Source organism: Diabrotica undecimpunctata, chromosome 3 (assembly GCF_040954645.1).
Source record: "Diabrotica undecimpunctata isolate CICGRU chromosome 3, icDiaUnde3, whole genome shotgun sequence".
Classification (NCBI taxonomy): Eukaryota; Metazoa; Arthropoda; class Insecta; order Coleoptera; family Chrysomelidae; genus Diabrotica; species Diabrotica undecimpunctata.
Window position 1 is genome coordinate 47,830,714 of NC_092805.1, and position 19,392 is coordinate 47,850,105.

Genomic DNA, 19,392 nt, shown 5'->3' on the forward strand with positions numbered 1-19,392 from the left:
CATCTACCTTTCTAAAATGCTATTAGGCTTGGCACAATGTATGTTTCGTTCAGTTCAGTCTCCCGATACGCTACGCTACATAGACATGTTGGCGTACAATAGTACCCCTGAGTTGGGAAAGTGTAACTATTGCCAGCAGTCAGCAAGATCGTAGAAAGAGTAATATTAAGCAGACTACAACCTAAAACATACGAAATAGGACTAATCCCAAAAGCTCAGTTCCGATTTAGAGCAGAACACTCCAGCGAATTACAAATACTTAGACAGACTTTAAACAGAATACATAACAGCTGGATTTAACGACAAAAAGTACACAGGAGTAGCATTACTGGATGTAAGCAAAGCCTTCGACACAGTGTAATATACAAAATGAGAGGCTACGGATACAGTGAGGCCACGACGAAACTAATCTCTTCGTATTTGTGCAACCAAAGCTCCAGGGTTCGAATAGAACAATTACTATCCGAACACCAAGCTCCAGAAGCTGAAGTGCCACATGGGGCAGTCCTATCAGCCCTATTATACACAATATACACCGCAGATGTTCCAAGAACACCAGAAACACTACTTAGCCTTTATGCACAGCGATTGCGGCCAAAAACGGAAACTTAGAAGTAGCGGTCAACAATCTACAGACAGCATTGGATAACATTGAAGAATCGTGTATCCAATGGAAAATGGCAATTAATTCAGAGAAGACACAAACAATCATATTTAAAAAGAAAAGAGAAACCTCAGAGGAACAAGTGTTAGTGCAAGATATTTCAATCGAATGGAAAAGGGAAGCGAAATACCTAGGAGCCATTATGGACCAAGGCTTAACATTCACGCAACACGTGGGCACAATCATCTAGAAAACAGCAACAGCCAGAGTAGCAATAAGAGGACTCACAGGTTTAAATAAAAAGTAAATACAAGCAGCCCACAATTACATCCTCAGAGAAGCGGCAAATGTACCCAGATACGTTGCTGAACGCTTTCTGTTTAGGTGTGTAAGTCTCTCAGACTGAGTTTATCGCAGTTAAGTGTAACAAATCGTAATTATTATTTAGATGTTTGAATAAGTGTTTCCGGTAAGTCATATTATTTTATAATCCTAGTTATATGTAGATAAAAATTGTAAGTTTTACATACTTACTTACAAGTATTTGGTATTGTTATAAAATAAAATTATGGATGCTGCAAATCCCAGTACTAGTAGGGGCCAAGGACGGAAGAGACAACTAAAGTATTTAAAACAACATGGGTTAGAAGAAATAATCAGCAAGTTTGTCGAAGAAAGTCCCCAAAAGTCAGAATATAGTTTAAAAAGTAAAGAAGATAAAGTAATAGATGAAAATAATAGCAAAGAAGAAGCAAAGAACATCAATAGAAACAGACATACTAACATATATAGAACAAAAAAGACTAAAGTGGTATGGACATGTAAGAAGAACTAGCGACAGCAGATGGATAAAGAGAATAACCGAATGGAGCCCCATAGGAAGGAGGAAAAGAGGACGACCCCGAAAATCCTGGAGGAACGAAGTAGACGACGCCATGAGTAAGAGAGGACTAAACTATGGAGAATGGAACAACAGAGATAGATGGAAACGGTTGAGCAAGGGAAGGCAGTGAATACTGTAGAATCCCTAAATATATATATGAAAATAATAGACGAAATGATATTTAGAACCAAAATAGTGAGGAAACGGAAGACATCGATAAAGCGAAAAATGATGCTCAAAATGTAATTTGGGTGAGAGATTCTGGCGACATGGTAAACGTTGTTAGTTAGCTACAAGACTTTATGGTACAAAGAAAATTAAATGGAGTTTAGTAAAACCCGTCAATTGTAATCGACTCGCTGCAAAAAATATTGTAGTTCATCTACCGAGAAATAAAATTAAATCTGATCTGCCAAGTCAGGGTATGAAGCATTCTGTTTATTTTTTACCGATAACATTATAAAATAGATACTGGATTACACAAACAAAGAAATAGACCAGGGCTTTATGCAGGCAACACTGCAATAGCGGCCAAGCACCGAAATATTGATATAGCAGTAAACAAACCGCGTGGGACAAAGTCGAGGAGTGGAGTATAAAATGGAAAATCACCATAAACTCCGATAAAACGCAAGCGGTGCTATTCAAAAAGAAACAACAACAACCTGAGGAACAACTTACTGTACAGAACAATCCTATCGAGTGAAAAATCGGGGCCAAATACCTGGGAGTCAACATAGATAAAGGACTAACATTTAAGAAGCACGTAGAGGCCACAGTGCAAAAAGCCAACATGTCTAAATCAACCATTAGAGAATTCACAGGTAGAAAAAGTCAACTAGGGATAAAAACAAAGATAATATTAATAAACAGTATCATCCTACCGATACTTACATATGCATATCTCGCATAGGGAAACATGTGTAAAACCACAAAAAAGAGGATCCAAGCAATTACCACAATTGCTTAAGAGAAGCTGTCAACATTCCCAGATACGTAGCAGAACGCTTTATATACAGGGACCTAAATAAGGTCAGGGTGAGGGAAATATTGAAGAAAGAGCTAGGATAAAATTCGCAGAACTGGAAAATCACCCTAGTCCCATACTGCGAGAGATCATAAGATATGACGTTTTCCACCATTGGAAACACAAGAGACCTAAACAACACATAGTGGAATAAATTAAGAAACCAAAGAAAAGTGAAGACAAACTAAACAAAAGTAAATCACCAGAGAGAACGGCATAAACCCTAGAGAGAAAAACAAATATACTAACAAAGGATAGGTAGTTCATAGCTCTATAAGACGACAAATACTGCTAATCGCCGCGCTGTGTGGCCTCCAAGGGGTGAGGACTAATCAACAACAACAGGACTCTCCTCAAGACATCCTAGAATAAAAATAATAAAAAACATTAAAAAACAAAGACAATGAACCCGGGCAAATAGGGCACAAACACTTGAGCAACAAGTCTTCGGAATGGACGTAGACCAGTGCGGAGATTTAGGGCCCAAGCAAGCAATTTTAAATTTGCGGACTAGAGGATATCAGGAACAAAGCGCGTCACGCTGTCCTGAATTTGAATCGGTTTGGGAACTATGTTGGAGTTCTATTACCCAGGACTCCTACATAAAAAGCATTTGGCTCTTAGGAGGCACTATTTGGGCTCTACATATTGACAGGAGTTCTGAACATAAATCATGTCATAGTAAAGAATTAATTGACAGGTATTTAGGTAGCTATTTTCATTATACCATACCTTAAGCACGATTTGAGTATCTCATTAACTGTCTAAGATTTAACGACCGCAACAACAGGGAAGAAAGAAGGAAATTAGATCTCTTAGCTCCTATTAAAGCTCTGTTTAATCATGTAGTTCAAAGAAGCTAGCCTTTACGCTTACTATCCAAATATTACACTGTAGATGAGCAGCTATGGGGAAGCGAATAAAGATGTATTAAAGATAAACAGTGTCCAATTGCCTGAGATAATACAGTTCTACAGTAGCACTAAAGGGGGAGTTGGTAGTATAGACAAGCTTTATCACTTATACTACGTTTGAAGGAGAACTCGTCGTTGGTCTCTGTGTATGTTTTATGGACTTCTTAATATTGTGGGAGTTAATACGCTCGTTCTGCTAAAGGGTTCAGAAGCAAGAGAAAGGCGGCTCTATTTGAAAACTTTAGCTTTTGTAAGTCATACAGCCCTATATGAGAGTACTATTAGTCAACTTAACCAGTATATCTATGCAAAACTATCAAGGGTATTTTGACGGAAAGTGGATCTTATGAAATTCAAGAAGAAACTCATGTAAATTCAGGCATATGCAGTTTCTGTGTGCGATCTGGGACCGTAAGAGCCGAACGAGGTGCAATGTGTGCAAAAAATTCATCTGTGCCAAACATCAAATTAAAGTTTGTCCAGGATGTTCTGAGAAACAATAATGTTCACCAAGTTATTAAAATTCGTTAGTTGTATTTGTGTTAAAATGTTGTTTTTAATAAATTCTTTCAAACATTACTTTTTGACTTATTTTTTAATGGAATACTAGTGTAACCCAGGATAGTGAAAGTGCAATTTTAACGATAGGTTGGCTTGAAAGTTTAAGAAGTATTTTGAGTACTTTTGCTTTTTTGGAACGTATTTTTTTCAAATCCTTGAACTCTAGTACTGTTGTGGTCATTGTAATATCGGAAACATGCTGTATGTTATTCCAAATTTAAAAATAATTCACGTCATAATGTTAAACACAATTTTTCGCTTCAATTTTTAAAATTAATTTGTTTTTATCAAACTCTACAAAAAGTGTGATGTTATTTTGGATAACAATATTTATATATACCGATAGTCGAATATTTCACGGAATTTACATTGGAATGAAAACTGAAAAACACACCAAACCTGACCGTCTAGCCCTACCAATTGTGGGCGTGGACAAATTTAGAATCTTGATTGGTAATTCACATTTTTTGATTGCATATTTGGATTCCTAATGAAAAAATAAGTATCTTTTATTCGAAACATTTTTCAAGTTCTTGATAGATGGTGCTAGGAGATTATGCAAACCGTCTAATATCTCGAGAAATACACTTCTAAATAAAAAACCAAAAAAAAGGTGTATTTTAAATATTTTTCAAAAATCTATTTTATGACATCAAACAAGACTCTTCATCTCTATCCCCTGAGAATAGAGTGGGTGGCAACTTTAAAATCTTAAACAGGAACCATAATTTTTTAAGATTCAGTTTCTACGTAAAGACGTTTGATACAATAGAATAGAAATATGCTTTTTTGTCACTGAAAATTGTAAAATTTTAAGGGCAAAGCTTAGACAAGTAAAAGTAAAAAAAATGATAATAACAATAACAATATCAAGTCATATCACAAAATAAAAAATAATAAAATAAAATATACAATCCATTGCAAAATTTCACTAAATTGCAAATTGCATAATAAAACCTTACGAACTAGTTTACGAATGAGTTTAAGTTGCTGCATGTGATACCCAAATATATATAAAAATACTTTGTTGCTTGTACCTAAACGTACTGTACTTTCTTAATTATTCGATGGTTGTATAATTTTTTTGCCGAATATAATATAGATTTCTTTACTAACTCAGCGGATGGGATCGGTAAATACACATCAAAGCTTGAATTTCTGGTGGAGTAGTCATGACTAGGCTGGAAAAACATGTAGGTATTTACGAATTAAGCAAACAGTTTCTACGAGTAGAGAGGGAAGAGTTAAAATCCCGTGATTTTTGAAGTAGCTTTTGCAATGTGTTATTCTATTGAGGCCAAAAAGATACCATATTGTTTTTTTTTTGTAATTTAAAAATAACATTAGATCGGGCAGCTGTACTAGAACCCCAAAAAGGAAAGCCATATCGAAGATGAGACTACAACAAAGAAAAGTAATGTTATTTTGGAAGATACTAAATTCATTTCCTTCGAAACAGATGTTATTGCATAGCAGGCTGAGGCTAGTTTCTTACCTAACAAATCCATATGAAGGGACCATTTAAGGTTGCTGTCTATAAAAATACCAAGAAATTTTACAGAATCAATTATACTGATCTGGCTGTTATTAAGAAGCAAGGGTTAAAGAGCTCCTTTATAGGATAATGCTATTGTCTTATCCACGTTAAAAGAGAGTAAATTAGAGTCGGACCAGGTTTTTATTTTAAGTAGATCAGAAGTTATAATTGCATGAAGTGTTGCAATATTAGAGTTCTTCCAGGTAATACTTTTTCTTCTTCAGCAAAAAGAAAAAATGTTCCATCTATTTTTAAGTTAGTGATGTGATTTACAAAGATAAGGAAAAGTAGAGCACCCAGTACTGAACCTTGTGGTACTCCACATACAATGCTTTTGTGACTAGAGTCAGTATCATTTGCTCTAACCAGTTGTTTCCTATTCCTCAGGTAAGATTGGAACCAATTCAAAGAAATACCTCGCATTCCGTAGAAATTCAGTGTTTTTTATCAAAATGTTGTGATTTACACAATCAAAAGCTTTGGCATAGTAACAAAAACCAGTGACAGTATAAAGATTATTAAAGCGATATAAGGTTGAATGCTCGAATAAATGAACTTTAATTAAATGAAAAGCAGATATCAAGCACAGTTTATTTATTAAATCTTGCCCAAGTACTTTCGCTTCCTAGAGCCTCTTCAGGGGCATTGCGTCAAATTTGGCCTATCCAACAATCTGTTGAGAATGTTATGAATAAACATAAAATTCTTCATTACACTACACTACACACGGACAAACAGTTTAATTTTTTTTTAACTGCGAAGCTACATATTGGTTGGCATCAGGAGAGAGAATGATTTATTCTTTCTCCTGATGCCAACCAATATGTAGCTTCGCCGTTTTTATCTTTCCTAATACTGTACTGTACTCACTGACTTCTGAGTCGTGACTCCTATTTAAGAAACTGCGATAACAACGCCATCTATTACAAATCGAAAAAAATTCAGATGAAACTTGTTTACTTTTGCACTTAATATTCAAACTGCAATAAAAATAGGGTTTTCTACTTAAATTTTTAGAATTAAAAAAGAATTTTGAATAAAAGTTACTTATTTTTTCATGAGGAACTCAAACCTGCAATATAAAATAGAGGTTTTTATTAAAAATTTATATTGGTCCTCACCCCACTTACTGAGTGATTTTGATGTTATTCGATAAATGTTTAAAAAAATATTAAAACTTTTTTGTGTTTTTAGATTCGATATAAAATTGGAAATATTTAAACGTCCCGCTTCTTTTGGCACACCCTATATAATATCCTAATAATATTATAAGATAAAGACATTTTTTAATGTTTCCTTTATTAGAAATCAAAATAATCATAACATTTTACACACGTGTGTGCAGGCTTGGGAGAAAGTTGTGTCCCCTCTGGAGGCATGGTCAGTTACTTCTTCAATCAAAGTCCTCTTTTGCATTCCCTTAGCTCAGCTCATCAATACGATATATTTAAACGAGTTTAAATATCTCAGTAGAAATTAGTTATGGTTTAACAACATTTCGTAAATTAGAAACTGATGTAAATCTAGCTATTACTTACAAGTTTATTTATTTTATTACAGATATTTGATTGGATTGGAGAAACTCCTGCACCAGTTATTTTACGATGCCGTTATAATAAAGAGAGAGATATAATAGACTCTTACTACACAAATCCTAATATAAATCCAATAGATAATTGTGACAGAAGTCATCTGATAGCAACAGGGCAGACTGAACAATATTTGGATTGCTTACGGCCTTGGATATCCGACAAAAAGTATCAGCATTTTTTGTTAGTTGGGCCCCATGGAACCGCTAAAACGTACGATTGAGTTTGTAAAAATTTTTTATGTGGGATGTTTTATGTTTTTAGATTTGTGGTTGTCAACTATTTCTATCCTCCTAGAAATTGCTCCTTGAGCATTTTTACCAGATATCTTTTTTTTTAAATCCCTATTACTTTTACGTTTTTATCTGTCAGCATAGATAGATAAAAGATACTGTTCTAAAGCTGTTTTTTTTTTGTGGCATCTTAATGCAATTACTATTTTTGTTAGGAATATGCTACAATTTAAGTGTATTTTCTTTGTTTCGATTTCTACTTCGGAAGATGTTCTCAAAATAGCAAACATTAATAAATTTAACAAGTTTTGGATTTTCTCACTTGGTGAAAAATTCTTCTAATAATTTAATTTTATTTGACTCATATATATTGATATTTTAGACATATACTGTACATTTTAAAGTAGACAAGTTTAAAATGATATTGCCAATATTGTTGAGTTGCGTTCCTGAGACGACTTTATTGTAAGATAGTTCATTCGATAACATGAAATTAACTATAACTTGAGAATACTATCAGAAAAGTTATAGCATGTGATTTGTCTTTAAAAAGACAATCACATGCAATGATGACAGTAAAATTTTTCGATTAGTGATTCCATAATAAATCATTAGAAAAAAATCAGGAAAAAATTTCATGATACTATCCCGACATGGTAAATAAATTATGTATCCCTCGATGTGTTATTCACTTACTAATAGTGGTATTTTCTTTTTATTAATTTCCTTTTTAAATATGGGTAACCAGATCCTCCTGAATTTTACGGAAGAATTTGCGGCGTAATTGTTCTCATTTAGTATAATTATAGCCGCTTCTTTGATTTTTCTACTTTTACCATCTGTTTTTTTCAGGACTTTACTTGAATCTTTCCATTGAACCCTATATTTATTTTCCCATGCATATTTACATATTTGAGATCTATCAAATTCTATATTTTTAATATTAGATTCTTCTTGTAAAATAATAATGGTCTTGATGTTTTATCTAAATAAAAATAATCGCATTCACAAGGTATGTTATAAATACAATTCTTTGTTCTTTTATGTCCATTGCTAGGTTTAGTTTTAGATGAAGACGGTCTCAATGTGTTTGTTGTTTTAAATGTTGTTAAAATATTGAATTTATTTCATATCGTTTTAAGTTTTTCTGATAATCCTTTTATGTATAGTATTGTTATTTTCCTTGATTATTCCTTGTGATTGTTGTTGGATTCCGTTCTTAGTTATTCTATTCTATTGGGTATATTCTTAAAAATTCCTTTTTTATAAATGACAATGGCTAACCATTTTTTAATAAAACAGATGTTAACAAACGTTTCTCCTCTAAAAACAAATTTTCGGTAAAGCAAGTAATTTTGACTCAATCTGATAATGATTTAATGATTCCCTTTTTAATATTGTTTTTGTGGTTTGATTTTTAATTTATATATCTGTTGGTTTAATAATTTAGTTTATCTTAATTAACTAATATATTTATGGAAAATTTTAAAACGAATATTATTTCTAAACAAAATTTAAAACTTACAGTATGGTGTAAATATTATTATGTAGATGAAGTTTTTTTAATATGGCCTCCCGGATTGAAGTTGTTTTAAATATTTCTGAATAATATAAACGATAAAGAAGAGACAATAACATTTACCATGGAAAAGAAATATAATAACACACTACCTTTCCTGGATGTTTTAATATCAAAGAAGGATACTAGAAATGAGACTCGGATGTATAGAAAACCAACACATGCCAACAGATATCTAAATTAGAAATGAAATCACAACATCAATATTAAAAAGGGAATTATTAAATCCTTAAACCATTGAGTCATAATTACGTGTTCTAACGAAAATTCGTTTTTAGCGGAGAAATATTTGTTAAAATATTTACATTATTATTAATGTTATTATACAAACATTAATATTTGTATTTTGAGAACGATTTCCGAAGTGGAAATTGAAACGTCAATAAACGTACTTTAACCTTTAATTGTGGCTTATTCCCATTTAAATAGTAATTACTTTAACATGCCACAAAAAATAGCTTCAGAACAATTATTAACATATATAATGGCTAATACCCAATGAAAATATTATTTTTTATTTGCTTCTCTTATGACTGTTGGTCGATTCTCATATACATTTTTGGTTATTGTCTGTCACAGACTTTCAATATTTATTATTTGGTATCTTTTGCTTATTTGCCATTTTCTTGTTTTATTTTTCATGCTTATTCGCATGAGCACCAAAAAGCAGGATGTGATTATTTCCTATATTCACTGTGTTCAAAGTTACTCTTACATCTGGTATTCGAGATCATTGTATGTGCTTAATAGTGACTTTAATGACTGGTAAATAAGTCATCATCACACATGTAGCGTCCACTGCTATATATAGATCACCTTCAATTATATGCACTTTTCTCGACCTTGTGCCCCCTAACCCCAAATTGTTGTAACTTTTTTAATCATCCCTTCATTCTATTGGGAGTCTACCACGACCTGTACATATTTACTAGCTAGGACGCCACATTGTTAAGCATTTAGTCTATCTAGCACTACTTCACAATCACAAAGACGGATAAATATTGCAAGAAAGATGGTAAAAATTGAGGAAAATGCAGAGAAAATTTGTGAAAGTAAAAAGTAAAACTGAAAACTCAAGAGAATGAAGTGGTTGAAGAAGAACGTTAAGTGTTAAGTTTATAAAAAGAATTGAGCATGAAAAGACACTAATTCAGACTGTAGATGAAAGAGACAAAAAAGAATATAACACTAGAAGAACAAAAGTGAAACAGGTAATACAGAAAGCAAAAGGAAGAGTTGGAAAGAATTTGGAAAGGAAATAGGAGAACAGAAAACTCTGGATAAAACTTTTTGTTCATGTATCATGTCCTTTTAGAAGGTTGGTTACCATCATAGCTAGCTTAATTTTATTCCCTGTCACCCTAAATAGTATGGTTGTATTAATAGCATACCAATCTCGCAAGTTTTTTAAACATAAAGTCTTTCTTCATCCTGGACTATGTTAGCCTGGTATTTTTCCTTGAATACTATTTTGTAGCAACCTATATTTCGGACCTCATATTCGGAAGTTTTAAATCTTCCCTATCCAAGAAACTTTTAAAATTCTTCTATAGCATCACATTTCGAAAGCCTCAAGGCGGTTTAGATCACTTTTATTCACAGTCCAAGACTCGACACCGTAAAGTACGGCCGAGAACACGTAGCAGCTAATTAGGCGGCTCCACAATACCAACTTTAGGTATCTGTTACATAATACCTTGGACAACCTTCTACAAGCGGCAATGGCCTGCTTAATTCCGGATCTAATTTCAAAGTGACTCTCTGCGTTACAATTTAACTTATATCCAAGGAAAACAATTTGATTAACTTGCTTAAGTTTGGTACTATTAACATATATGGACGGTTTTATATTCTGTTGTTTACTAATTACGAGTATTTCCGATTTATCTATGTTTAGACCAAGACCATCTTCCTTACAGCTCTCAACAATACTTTCAAGTAATATTTTGCAGATCTTCTTTAGTAAAAGCTAGGAATACTGTGTCGTCCGCACATGGCAAGTTATTAATGACTTTACTGTTCACAACGATTTCTTCTTGTTTCTTTGAAAGTCCATATTCTAAAAGATCGAGGTAAAACAAGAAAGATAAAAGATCAATGAGAGATAGTTATAACCAACTTAAAGTCAAAAGGGAGCAAGTACTAAAAATATGGAATGAATTCTCCCAAGAAAAAATTTTACGAAAAACAAAATAAAGCAGAATATATTCAAGCGAAATATTCATATGAATATTTTAGATCATCAATCTAAAAAGAGGATAAAAAGAAGTAGAAGAAGTAATACATACCATTAAAATTAAAGAAAAGCTTGCGATGAAAACTACTTAGCACCAGAAATGATAAAATATCCAGGCAAGAAGGGAATATAATGGTTAATGACCATACTAAAGGGAGCGTGGGGAATAAAGATGATCCCAAAAAATTGAAAAAATCGCCAGGTGTAAATTATAGAGCAAGAACAAGTATACTTTATACTATGGAAAAAAATTTTAAAAAACAGATTGACAAATTACATTAAAAATACACAAAAAGATAAACAAATGGCATTCAGACGAGCAATACAAGCAAATGATATAATTTATGTAGTGAGTATGATAATAGAAAGAAAATTGTAAGGCTTGGCCTTCAAAGGCCTTTATAGATCTAAAAACAGCTTTTAATACTGTAAATTTACGGTAATAATAGGGTAAAGGGAGGAGATACAAGTACTAGAAAAACTAATAATACCAATTAAATCCGCCCATAAGACCACTTATAAAAAATTGAATTAAAAGTAAAAAAGAACATTCACAATACTGAAATAATACCAATAATAACAACTCAAGCTAGTAAAAACTGAATACTTAACCAAATGAAGCATATTAGGAAAACGACAGGCAAGACTAAGTGAAACAGTGAGACCAACTCATATTGGCAAAAATCAAAAAGAAACAAACGCATTTGTTTGGTCACGTTGTAAGAATGGATCAAACTTGATCAGTTTAAATAAATAATAAAAATGGAAAAATCAACAACAAGAAGAGATATACTAAAAAAAAAAGTGGCTGGACCAAATAATAGAAGGATATAAAATGGAAATAGAAAGAACTGTAGAGGTGAGGAAGGAATTAGAAAAGAATAGAAGAGAAAAGATAAACCGGGAGATGAAAAGAAGATAACGACTGTACCCATTTCTATTTTGAAGCTTTTTATTCTTTTTCACCGCAGTTATAGATTAAAATTGTTTTGTGGTTTTTTGTTCTTTTTCTATCATCCTTTTCTTTAACGCCACATGACATTTTTTCTTAGCGGCAGTTCTTCGATGTTTTTTTGTTTGCTATTCTTTGGTAAATAATTTTTTTCATTTTGTTACATTGATCAGGGCTAGAACTAATAGCAATTTTGAAGGGGTTACTGGAACAGCTAAATAAACATGAGCAAGTGTCTGCAGGAGTAGAAATTTACTAAACCAAAACAACATGTTATAATACATAAACTAAAATTTTTCTATACTCGGTTCATTTTATATTTCTTTTCAGTTTGCTTCTAGAAGCGTTGGATAACGAAGTGTCCAATGCTGAAATTGTGACAATAAATTGCAGTGGAAATTTAATGCCCAATTTTGTTATTACGAAATTGTATGAGGTAACATATTTTTAATAGAAAACATTTATTTCTTTTTACATTTCTTACTTTTAGTACTGTCTTCAAGTAAACACTCACAAAGGTAAAGTACTTAGGCCCAAAAAGGGAAAAATTATTTTACATTTTAAAAACTTACATTTGCTGAAAGCTGACAAGTGGGGAACGAATATACTAGTCGAATTTCTTAATCAGGTAAGTTTTTTTTAATTAATTGGTTTATTCAGCAAAATCAATATTTTTACAAACTTCGAAAAGACTTAAATTAAAATCTTTACAATTTGTATTAACAAAGAATCGCTGGAATTACAGTTTTTTTTAATTAAGTTTTTTGTTTATGTATATTTAAAAAAAATCACTTATAAGCTAAGCTAAGCTAAAAAATCTTAGTATGATCCATTTTGAAAATTTTAACGTTGCCGTACGGCAGCGGTGGGCGTTTTCAGTACGTAAAATCACTAAATTGAGGTATGTAAAAAGAAAAAAAACAAAAAAAAAAGCTGGTAACTCAAGTCCGTTTGAAGAGGTTTACTCTCCGGACAGTGGAACTCACTTAAAGCATGGGTGTATGTTACCTGAAGTAAAATTTAATTAAAATATTAAACATCAAATAATATTTATAACATCATGTACAATCTTTGGTAACTTTATATATTTTAAAGGGTTTTTACCCTAATATTTTGGTGGCTCAGGCATGGTAACCTGTATTTTTAACCTAATGATGGAACTGTTGTTCCGAAAATGTTCGTGTTTTTGATGTAGCCCTTTTAAGGGTTTTTATAAAATATACCCATTTACAAAGATTAACCTCTTTTTTGTGATACGTGGTATACAGCCAGCTGCAGGAATTATTTTCCTTGTGGATTTTGTATGTAAAAAGCTTTCGTTATCAACAGAAACGTGTATTTGAAGTAGTTATTTTTTTTATTTCTGTTTAGTATAAAATAATCTTCAAATCCTGACAAAAGTTGTAAACAGTACGTTTGTCTTGGAGGTTCATATTTTTTTGTTTAATTGCAAATATTAAAAGTTATAAATTACAGTTACAGTGTACCAACACTATTTAAGACTGTAAGTTTAAATACTCCTCATGAGTTAAACTTAAAATCGCATTCTAAACTAGATTAATTAGTTTTTTAAATAGTGGTTTATCTATCATAAATAACTTATTTTATCAATAATAAACAACAACCAGTATTGTTTTTGGCTGGGACAGAGATGTACTATTTTTCTGCTACTGTGAAAAATAATTATTTGGTATATCGTCCGATATTACATCGAATATCTCTTGAAAAAGCAAATCTTATACGTTAGCAGCCTTAGAGCAGAAGTTTGCTACTAAAGATCAAGTGATTATTTTCAGTGGTATAGATAACGCCCTTCTTCAGGATTATTTGTTCCCATTAGCCATTTTTATTAATAAAAAAAATATTTTATTTTCTTCTTGTTTATCCGATGACAGAATATGTATGTACCGAAATAGTAAACTCACCGTAGATGAATTTATGGATAAATATGTAAAGTAAAAGGAGAAATCTTATGAGCTAGAAGACTGATAACATCAGCAGCAAGACTAGGGTGTCAACAACGTCTGTCAAACAATCCCACATGATGTAATTGTCTGGGAATTAAAAGAGATGGGCTTAAACCTCGTTTTCCTTTTAATTCTCTTAACCATCCAGCGGTCGCGCGTATGTGGTAGATACACGGGTAATTGATTTAGTATAATATCTATTACCTACGCTGCGCTGCGATCGGATGCTTTTCGCTATTACTACTCCATTACTAAAGCAACCTTCCAGTGCACAAATAAACTTTTAAGGAATAGTACGTTGCTGAGAATTTTGCATTTGTATTTCAGATATACGCGCGACTTTTTAGGTAAGTTTTTATAACATCTGTTTTTTTATTATAGTTACATTATTCCTATTGTAATATTGATAACATATTACTATTTCATGCAGTTTTTGTGTTAAAAACTTTCTACGTTGATATAAGAGGTCTGTATCTCTCATATACACGCGACCATTTGTAGTTGTTAGTTTTATTTTGTTTATTTTATTTTAGAAATGACGGATAAGAAGAAGATTGTCAATCTCAATGATCCCACTAATATAGAACCTGTTACAAATTTGATGTCTGCTGAGTCGGATGACGATATACGTATACAGACGAAGAGGAACATGTTTCAGAACGTGATGACGATTCTGAGTCCGAATTTACTCATGGAAGTAATGCCGAAGACGCAGCTGAAAGTTCCAATGAGGCTTATATAGCTCATCTAAAGAAAAATGGAACAGTTTTCGACTCATGGATTTGGCAAAAAAATCCAAACAAAAAAAGTAAGCGACCACCTCGCAATATATTACTCCGTCTCTTTCTCTCCCCCTCTCCGGGGTCGTTGGACTAGCTAAGAATCTCACAGACATCGTTAATATTTGGAAGTGCCTCATAAACTGATCCTATGATTGAGAGCATCGTGAACTTCACAAATAAGTTCTGTAAGATCTAATTATTGTCGTCCAAGAGATGCCAGGGATACAGACAAACTAGAAACAACAGCCCTTTTGGGCTTGCTTTATTTGGCGGGCATTTATGCATTGGCGAGCATCACGTTTTGATGACATAACTACGAGAGTAGAACGTAAAAGAATGGATCGCTTGGCCCCAGTAGGGGATATTTTCGAGGAGTTTGTGTTTAATAGCCCAAAATGCTACTTGTTTGAGAAAAACGTTACAATTGACGACAAAATAAAGGCATTTCGTGGAAGATCCTCCTTTATTCAATACATCCCCAAAAAACCCAATAAATATGGGATCAAAATATATGCCATGGTTGACGCTCGCATCTTTTACACTTATAACATGGAAATTTATAAAGGGACTCAACGAGATGGCCCATTCTACATAAGTAACAAACCACGAGACGTGGTAAAAATGTTGGCAACACCTATATTTAATACGGGGAGAACACTGACAACTGGTTTTCTGATTTTGATTTGATAAAAGATCTTGATGAGAAAAAAATTGCCTTTGTAGGAACGATGAAAAAAAAATAAGGCCCAAATTGCCAATGAATTTAAAGTTACAAAAAAGCGTGAGCCCAATACCAGTATTTTTGGGTTTCGGAAGGACAGTACTCTTGTTTCTTACGTGCCTAAGCACTATAAAAACGTAATATTAGTATTAAACCTACATGATGACGCAGTAATCGACGCAGAAACAGGTGACCAAAAGAAACCCGAGATTATATCATTCTATAACAAGGCAAAGGAAGGTGTAGATACATTAAACAAACTTTGTGCTTCTTACAACCAATGTTGCCAGGAACACCAGAAGATGGCCGATGGTACTATTTTTTTTCCATGTTAGATGTAGCCGCGATCAATAGTTATATAATCTATTCCACCAATAATAACGAAAAAATACTTAGAAGAAAATACCTTCGACTACTTTCAAATGCTCTTGTGAAAGGACACGTCGAACGAAGAACACAATACTCCCTTCAAAATGAGCTCAAAGAAAAAATTTTAAAAAGAAAAGCAGAATTAGGTATCGACACAGTAGAGGATGCAACAGCAAGTAAAAGAAGATGTAAAAGCCTTGTCAAAATGATAAACGTTCAACGATCACGCGCTTCAGCTGTGAAATTTGTCAGAAATTTATTTGTAGGGAACATTCAATGCATATTTGTCAAGACTGCAAAACTGCGATACAATAATGTGTAATGTGCAATATCTAGGAGACATCTGAGATTTATGACACCGTTGTTGTTTTTTAAGAAATTCAATAAAAATTTTTAAAAAAATACAGTGTGTCAATCTTCCACCTAATATATTTTGTATTATTATTACAATATTGCATTAATTACATCTAAAAATAACTAATTAGCATTTAGCGTATCTAGGAAATACGCGCGATCATTCTTGTTGGTACAAAGACCGCGACCGCTGGAAGGTTAAACATTGGTGCTACATTACGAGAGAACCACATATTTAGAATTAGAAGACAAGAATTTGTCAGCCCACATAATATCACTATTTCAGATTCTACTAAAATAAATTGTGAAAACGCCGGTTAGAGAATTTTAATATCTTAATAAAATCTGACATGTTATACATATAAGCAATTAGGACATATTTTAAACAATTGTCAAACATCAACAGTACACCATCAACTACTTAGCCCCAAAATTCAGAAGAGTACATTACGGTGATAAAAACTATGAAGAAACTCTGTTAGCATAATATGACGAGATAGAAAGTGAGGTTAGCGATATGAAATAACCATGTGGCTCTTAAAATGACATTGAAAGTGAGCATGACACAGATTCGGTATTAGGAGATGATAGTGAGGGAGTTAGTGGTGACTTGTCTGGCAATTCCGATTCTAAAAGTGGTGAAGAAGTTAAAAATAAAAGGAGTTATTATGGTAAAAATAGATTTAAGTGATCGTCAAAACCTTTTGTACAGAGAAAGAAAGGAGAGAAACATAACTTATTTTTGTATTTACCAGGACTTCTTAGTGATGCTAAACAGTTGGGCAAAAGTGTATCTCCTTTATAAATGTGGAAGTGTCTAATTGATTATGACACTCTAACAGAAATTCTTATGCATACTTATCGAAAATTATCTGAGTTAACCCTAATAACCCTGACGTTCTATATGTAGGACGCTAATTTCAATAATTTTTGAACACGGCCCTGTTTAAATTTGATAACGCCGTCTATCACAAAATGTTACTCAAGGACAAATCGTCCCATTGTTGTTTAGTTTGTTCCTATCGCTTGAAACGTCTACTTGTGGTGCGGTTGTAAAAAACGTAAAATATGGCTGAGCATGGAATCAGATTTGCAAGGTAAGAAATGAATATTAAACTTTTGATAAAATATACTTTTTTATGATGTTATTTGTATATACGTATTCATTTTTCCAAATCGTGAAATAATTTTATCCAAAATGTTTGCCAGTTGGCTGCCAGGTGGTGATAAATTTGACCGTCCTACATGTAGGATGTCAGGATTATGTACTATTATGGCATGAAAATTATAATTTTGAGTAATTATTGTAATCATTGGATTTCTTTGTTTATTTTACTTAGTATTTAGCCCAAAAGAATTTGTTGATAGTGTTATGAACATACTGCTTTTATTGTTTCAGGGGTTTTTCTTTACATGAGGCCTTGGAGATGTTAGAAGAAGATGAATTTCCTCATTATCAAGCTAATATAGTTCTCTTACATCTGGAAGATGCCACTGAAACAGATGAGGATTCTGGTGATGAAGAAAACGTGTCTCCGGATAATTTGCCTTCAAATATGTTGAGAACAGTAGCTGAAATCCATGTACCTCGTTCGGTTGACTCATACTCGGATGATGATATTCCATTATCAAATTCTGTTAAATCTGAGAAAGTTTTGAAAATTCCACGGCAATACCACTGGTCTGAAGTAGCAACCACCTCAGAGGAAGCAGAAATACTTGATTGGTCAAAGGATAATGATCTCAATATTGATACAGAAGATACTCCCATAGACTGGTTCATGAAGTTGTTCGATGAAGAAATTTTTGATTTACTGGTTGTCGAATCCAATAGATATGCAAGTATGAAAACTAAGAAAAATAAGCCTATATGTATCGAAGAAATCAAAGCATTCGTAGGAATTCTTATTCTTAGTGGTTATGCTCAATACCCAAGGAAGAAGATGTATTGGGAAAAGGATAGAGACGTCTGTAATTCCTTAGTTTCTGGGGCACTTGCTAGGGATAGGTTTGATTTTATAATGAGCGTTCTGCATATAGCCGATAATAATAATTTGGATCATTCTGATAAATTCAGTAAAGTTAGACCTCTCTTCAGGTTACTAAATCAAAATTTTTTAAAACATGCAGTTTTAGAAGAGAACCACAGTGTTGATGAAGCCATGGTTCCTTATTTCGGGCGTCACGGCTGTAAACAGTTTATAAAGGGTAAACCGATAAGATGGGGATATAAACTTTGGGTTGGATGTAACAAAAATGGGTACGTAACGTGGTTTGAGCCATACCAGGGAGCATCAATACACGTATCGCCTAAATACAAGGATTTTGGTGTCGGTGTAGGTGTGGTACTCAGTTATGTTGACATTCTTAGATCAAAGTGGGAGCTGAAAAAATTTTATTTATTTTTTAATAATTTTTTTAGTACAATGCCTTTATTTGAAATGCTGACAGAAAAAAATATCAGAGGATCAGGAACCATAAGAAGTAACAGAATACCAAAAAATCCGCTGAAATCGGCAAAGGAGTTACAAAAAGTCAAAAGAGGTTCGTACGATGCTAAGTTTGACGGTAATAAGAAATTGACAATTGTTAGCTGGCACGATAATAGTGTTGTATCGCTCTGCTCGAACGCAGTTGGTACGAATCCTATTCATCAAGTAAAGCGATATTCGCGACAAGAAAAAAAAACTATACTTGTTCCTCAACCATTTATGGTAAAATTATATAATCGAAATATGGGCGGCGTAGATCGATGCGATCAAAACGTAAGTTTATATAGAACTGGTATTAGAGGAAAAAAGTGGTACTTTTGTTTGTTTACTCACTGTATCGATTTGGCTATACAGAATGCTTGGCAACTACATCGAAGCAATCAGGGCACTTTGGATCAATTAGCTTTTCGACGACGCATTGCAACTTCACTTCTTTAGCTTTATACAAAAGCGACTTCATCTTCTTGTGGACGGCCAAGTCGAAGAGAAAATGCCGATTCTCGTTTCGATGGAATGCATCATTATGTGATTGATCAAGAAAAACAAACTAGATGTCGCTACTGCCATAAAAAAACAACAACAAGATGTCAAA

At 33.0% G+C, this 19,392-nt stretch overlaps 1 protein-coding gene across 1 annotated transcript in view; it reads left to right on the forward strand.

The window, feature by feature from the left end:
* btv (dynein cytoplasmic heavy chain beethoven) overlaps positions 1-19,392 on the forward strand; it is a 344,345-nt gene that overhangs the window by 171,196 nt on the left and 153,757 nt on the right. The window contains exons 34-36 of the mRNA XM_072524490.1: positions 7,087-7,328; positions 12,446-12,551; positions 12,606-12,743. Coding sequence (XP_072380591.1) covers positions 7,087-7,328; positions 12,446-12,551; positions 12,606-12,743 — 486 coding nt within the window. The remainder of the gene's footprint in view (positions 1-7,086; positions 7,329-12,445; positions 12,552-12,605; positions 12,744-19,392) is intronic.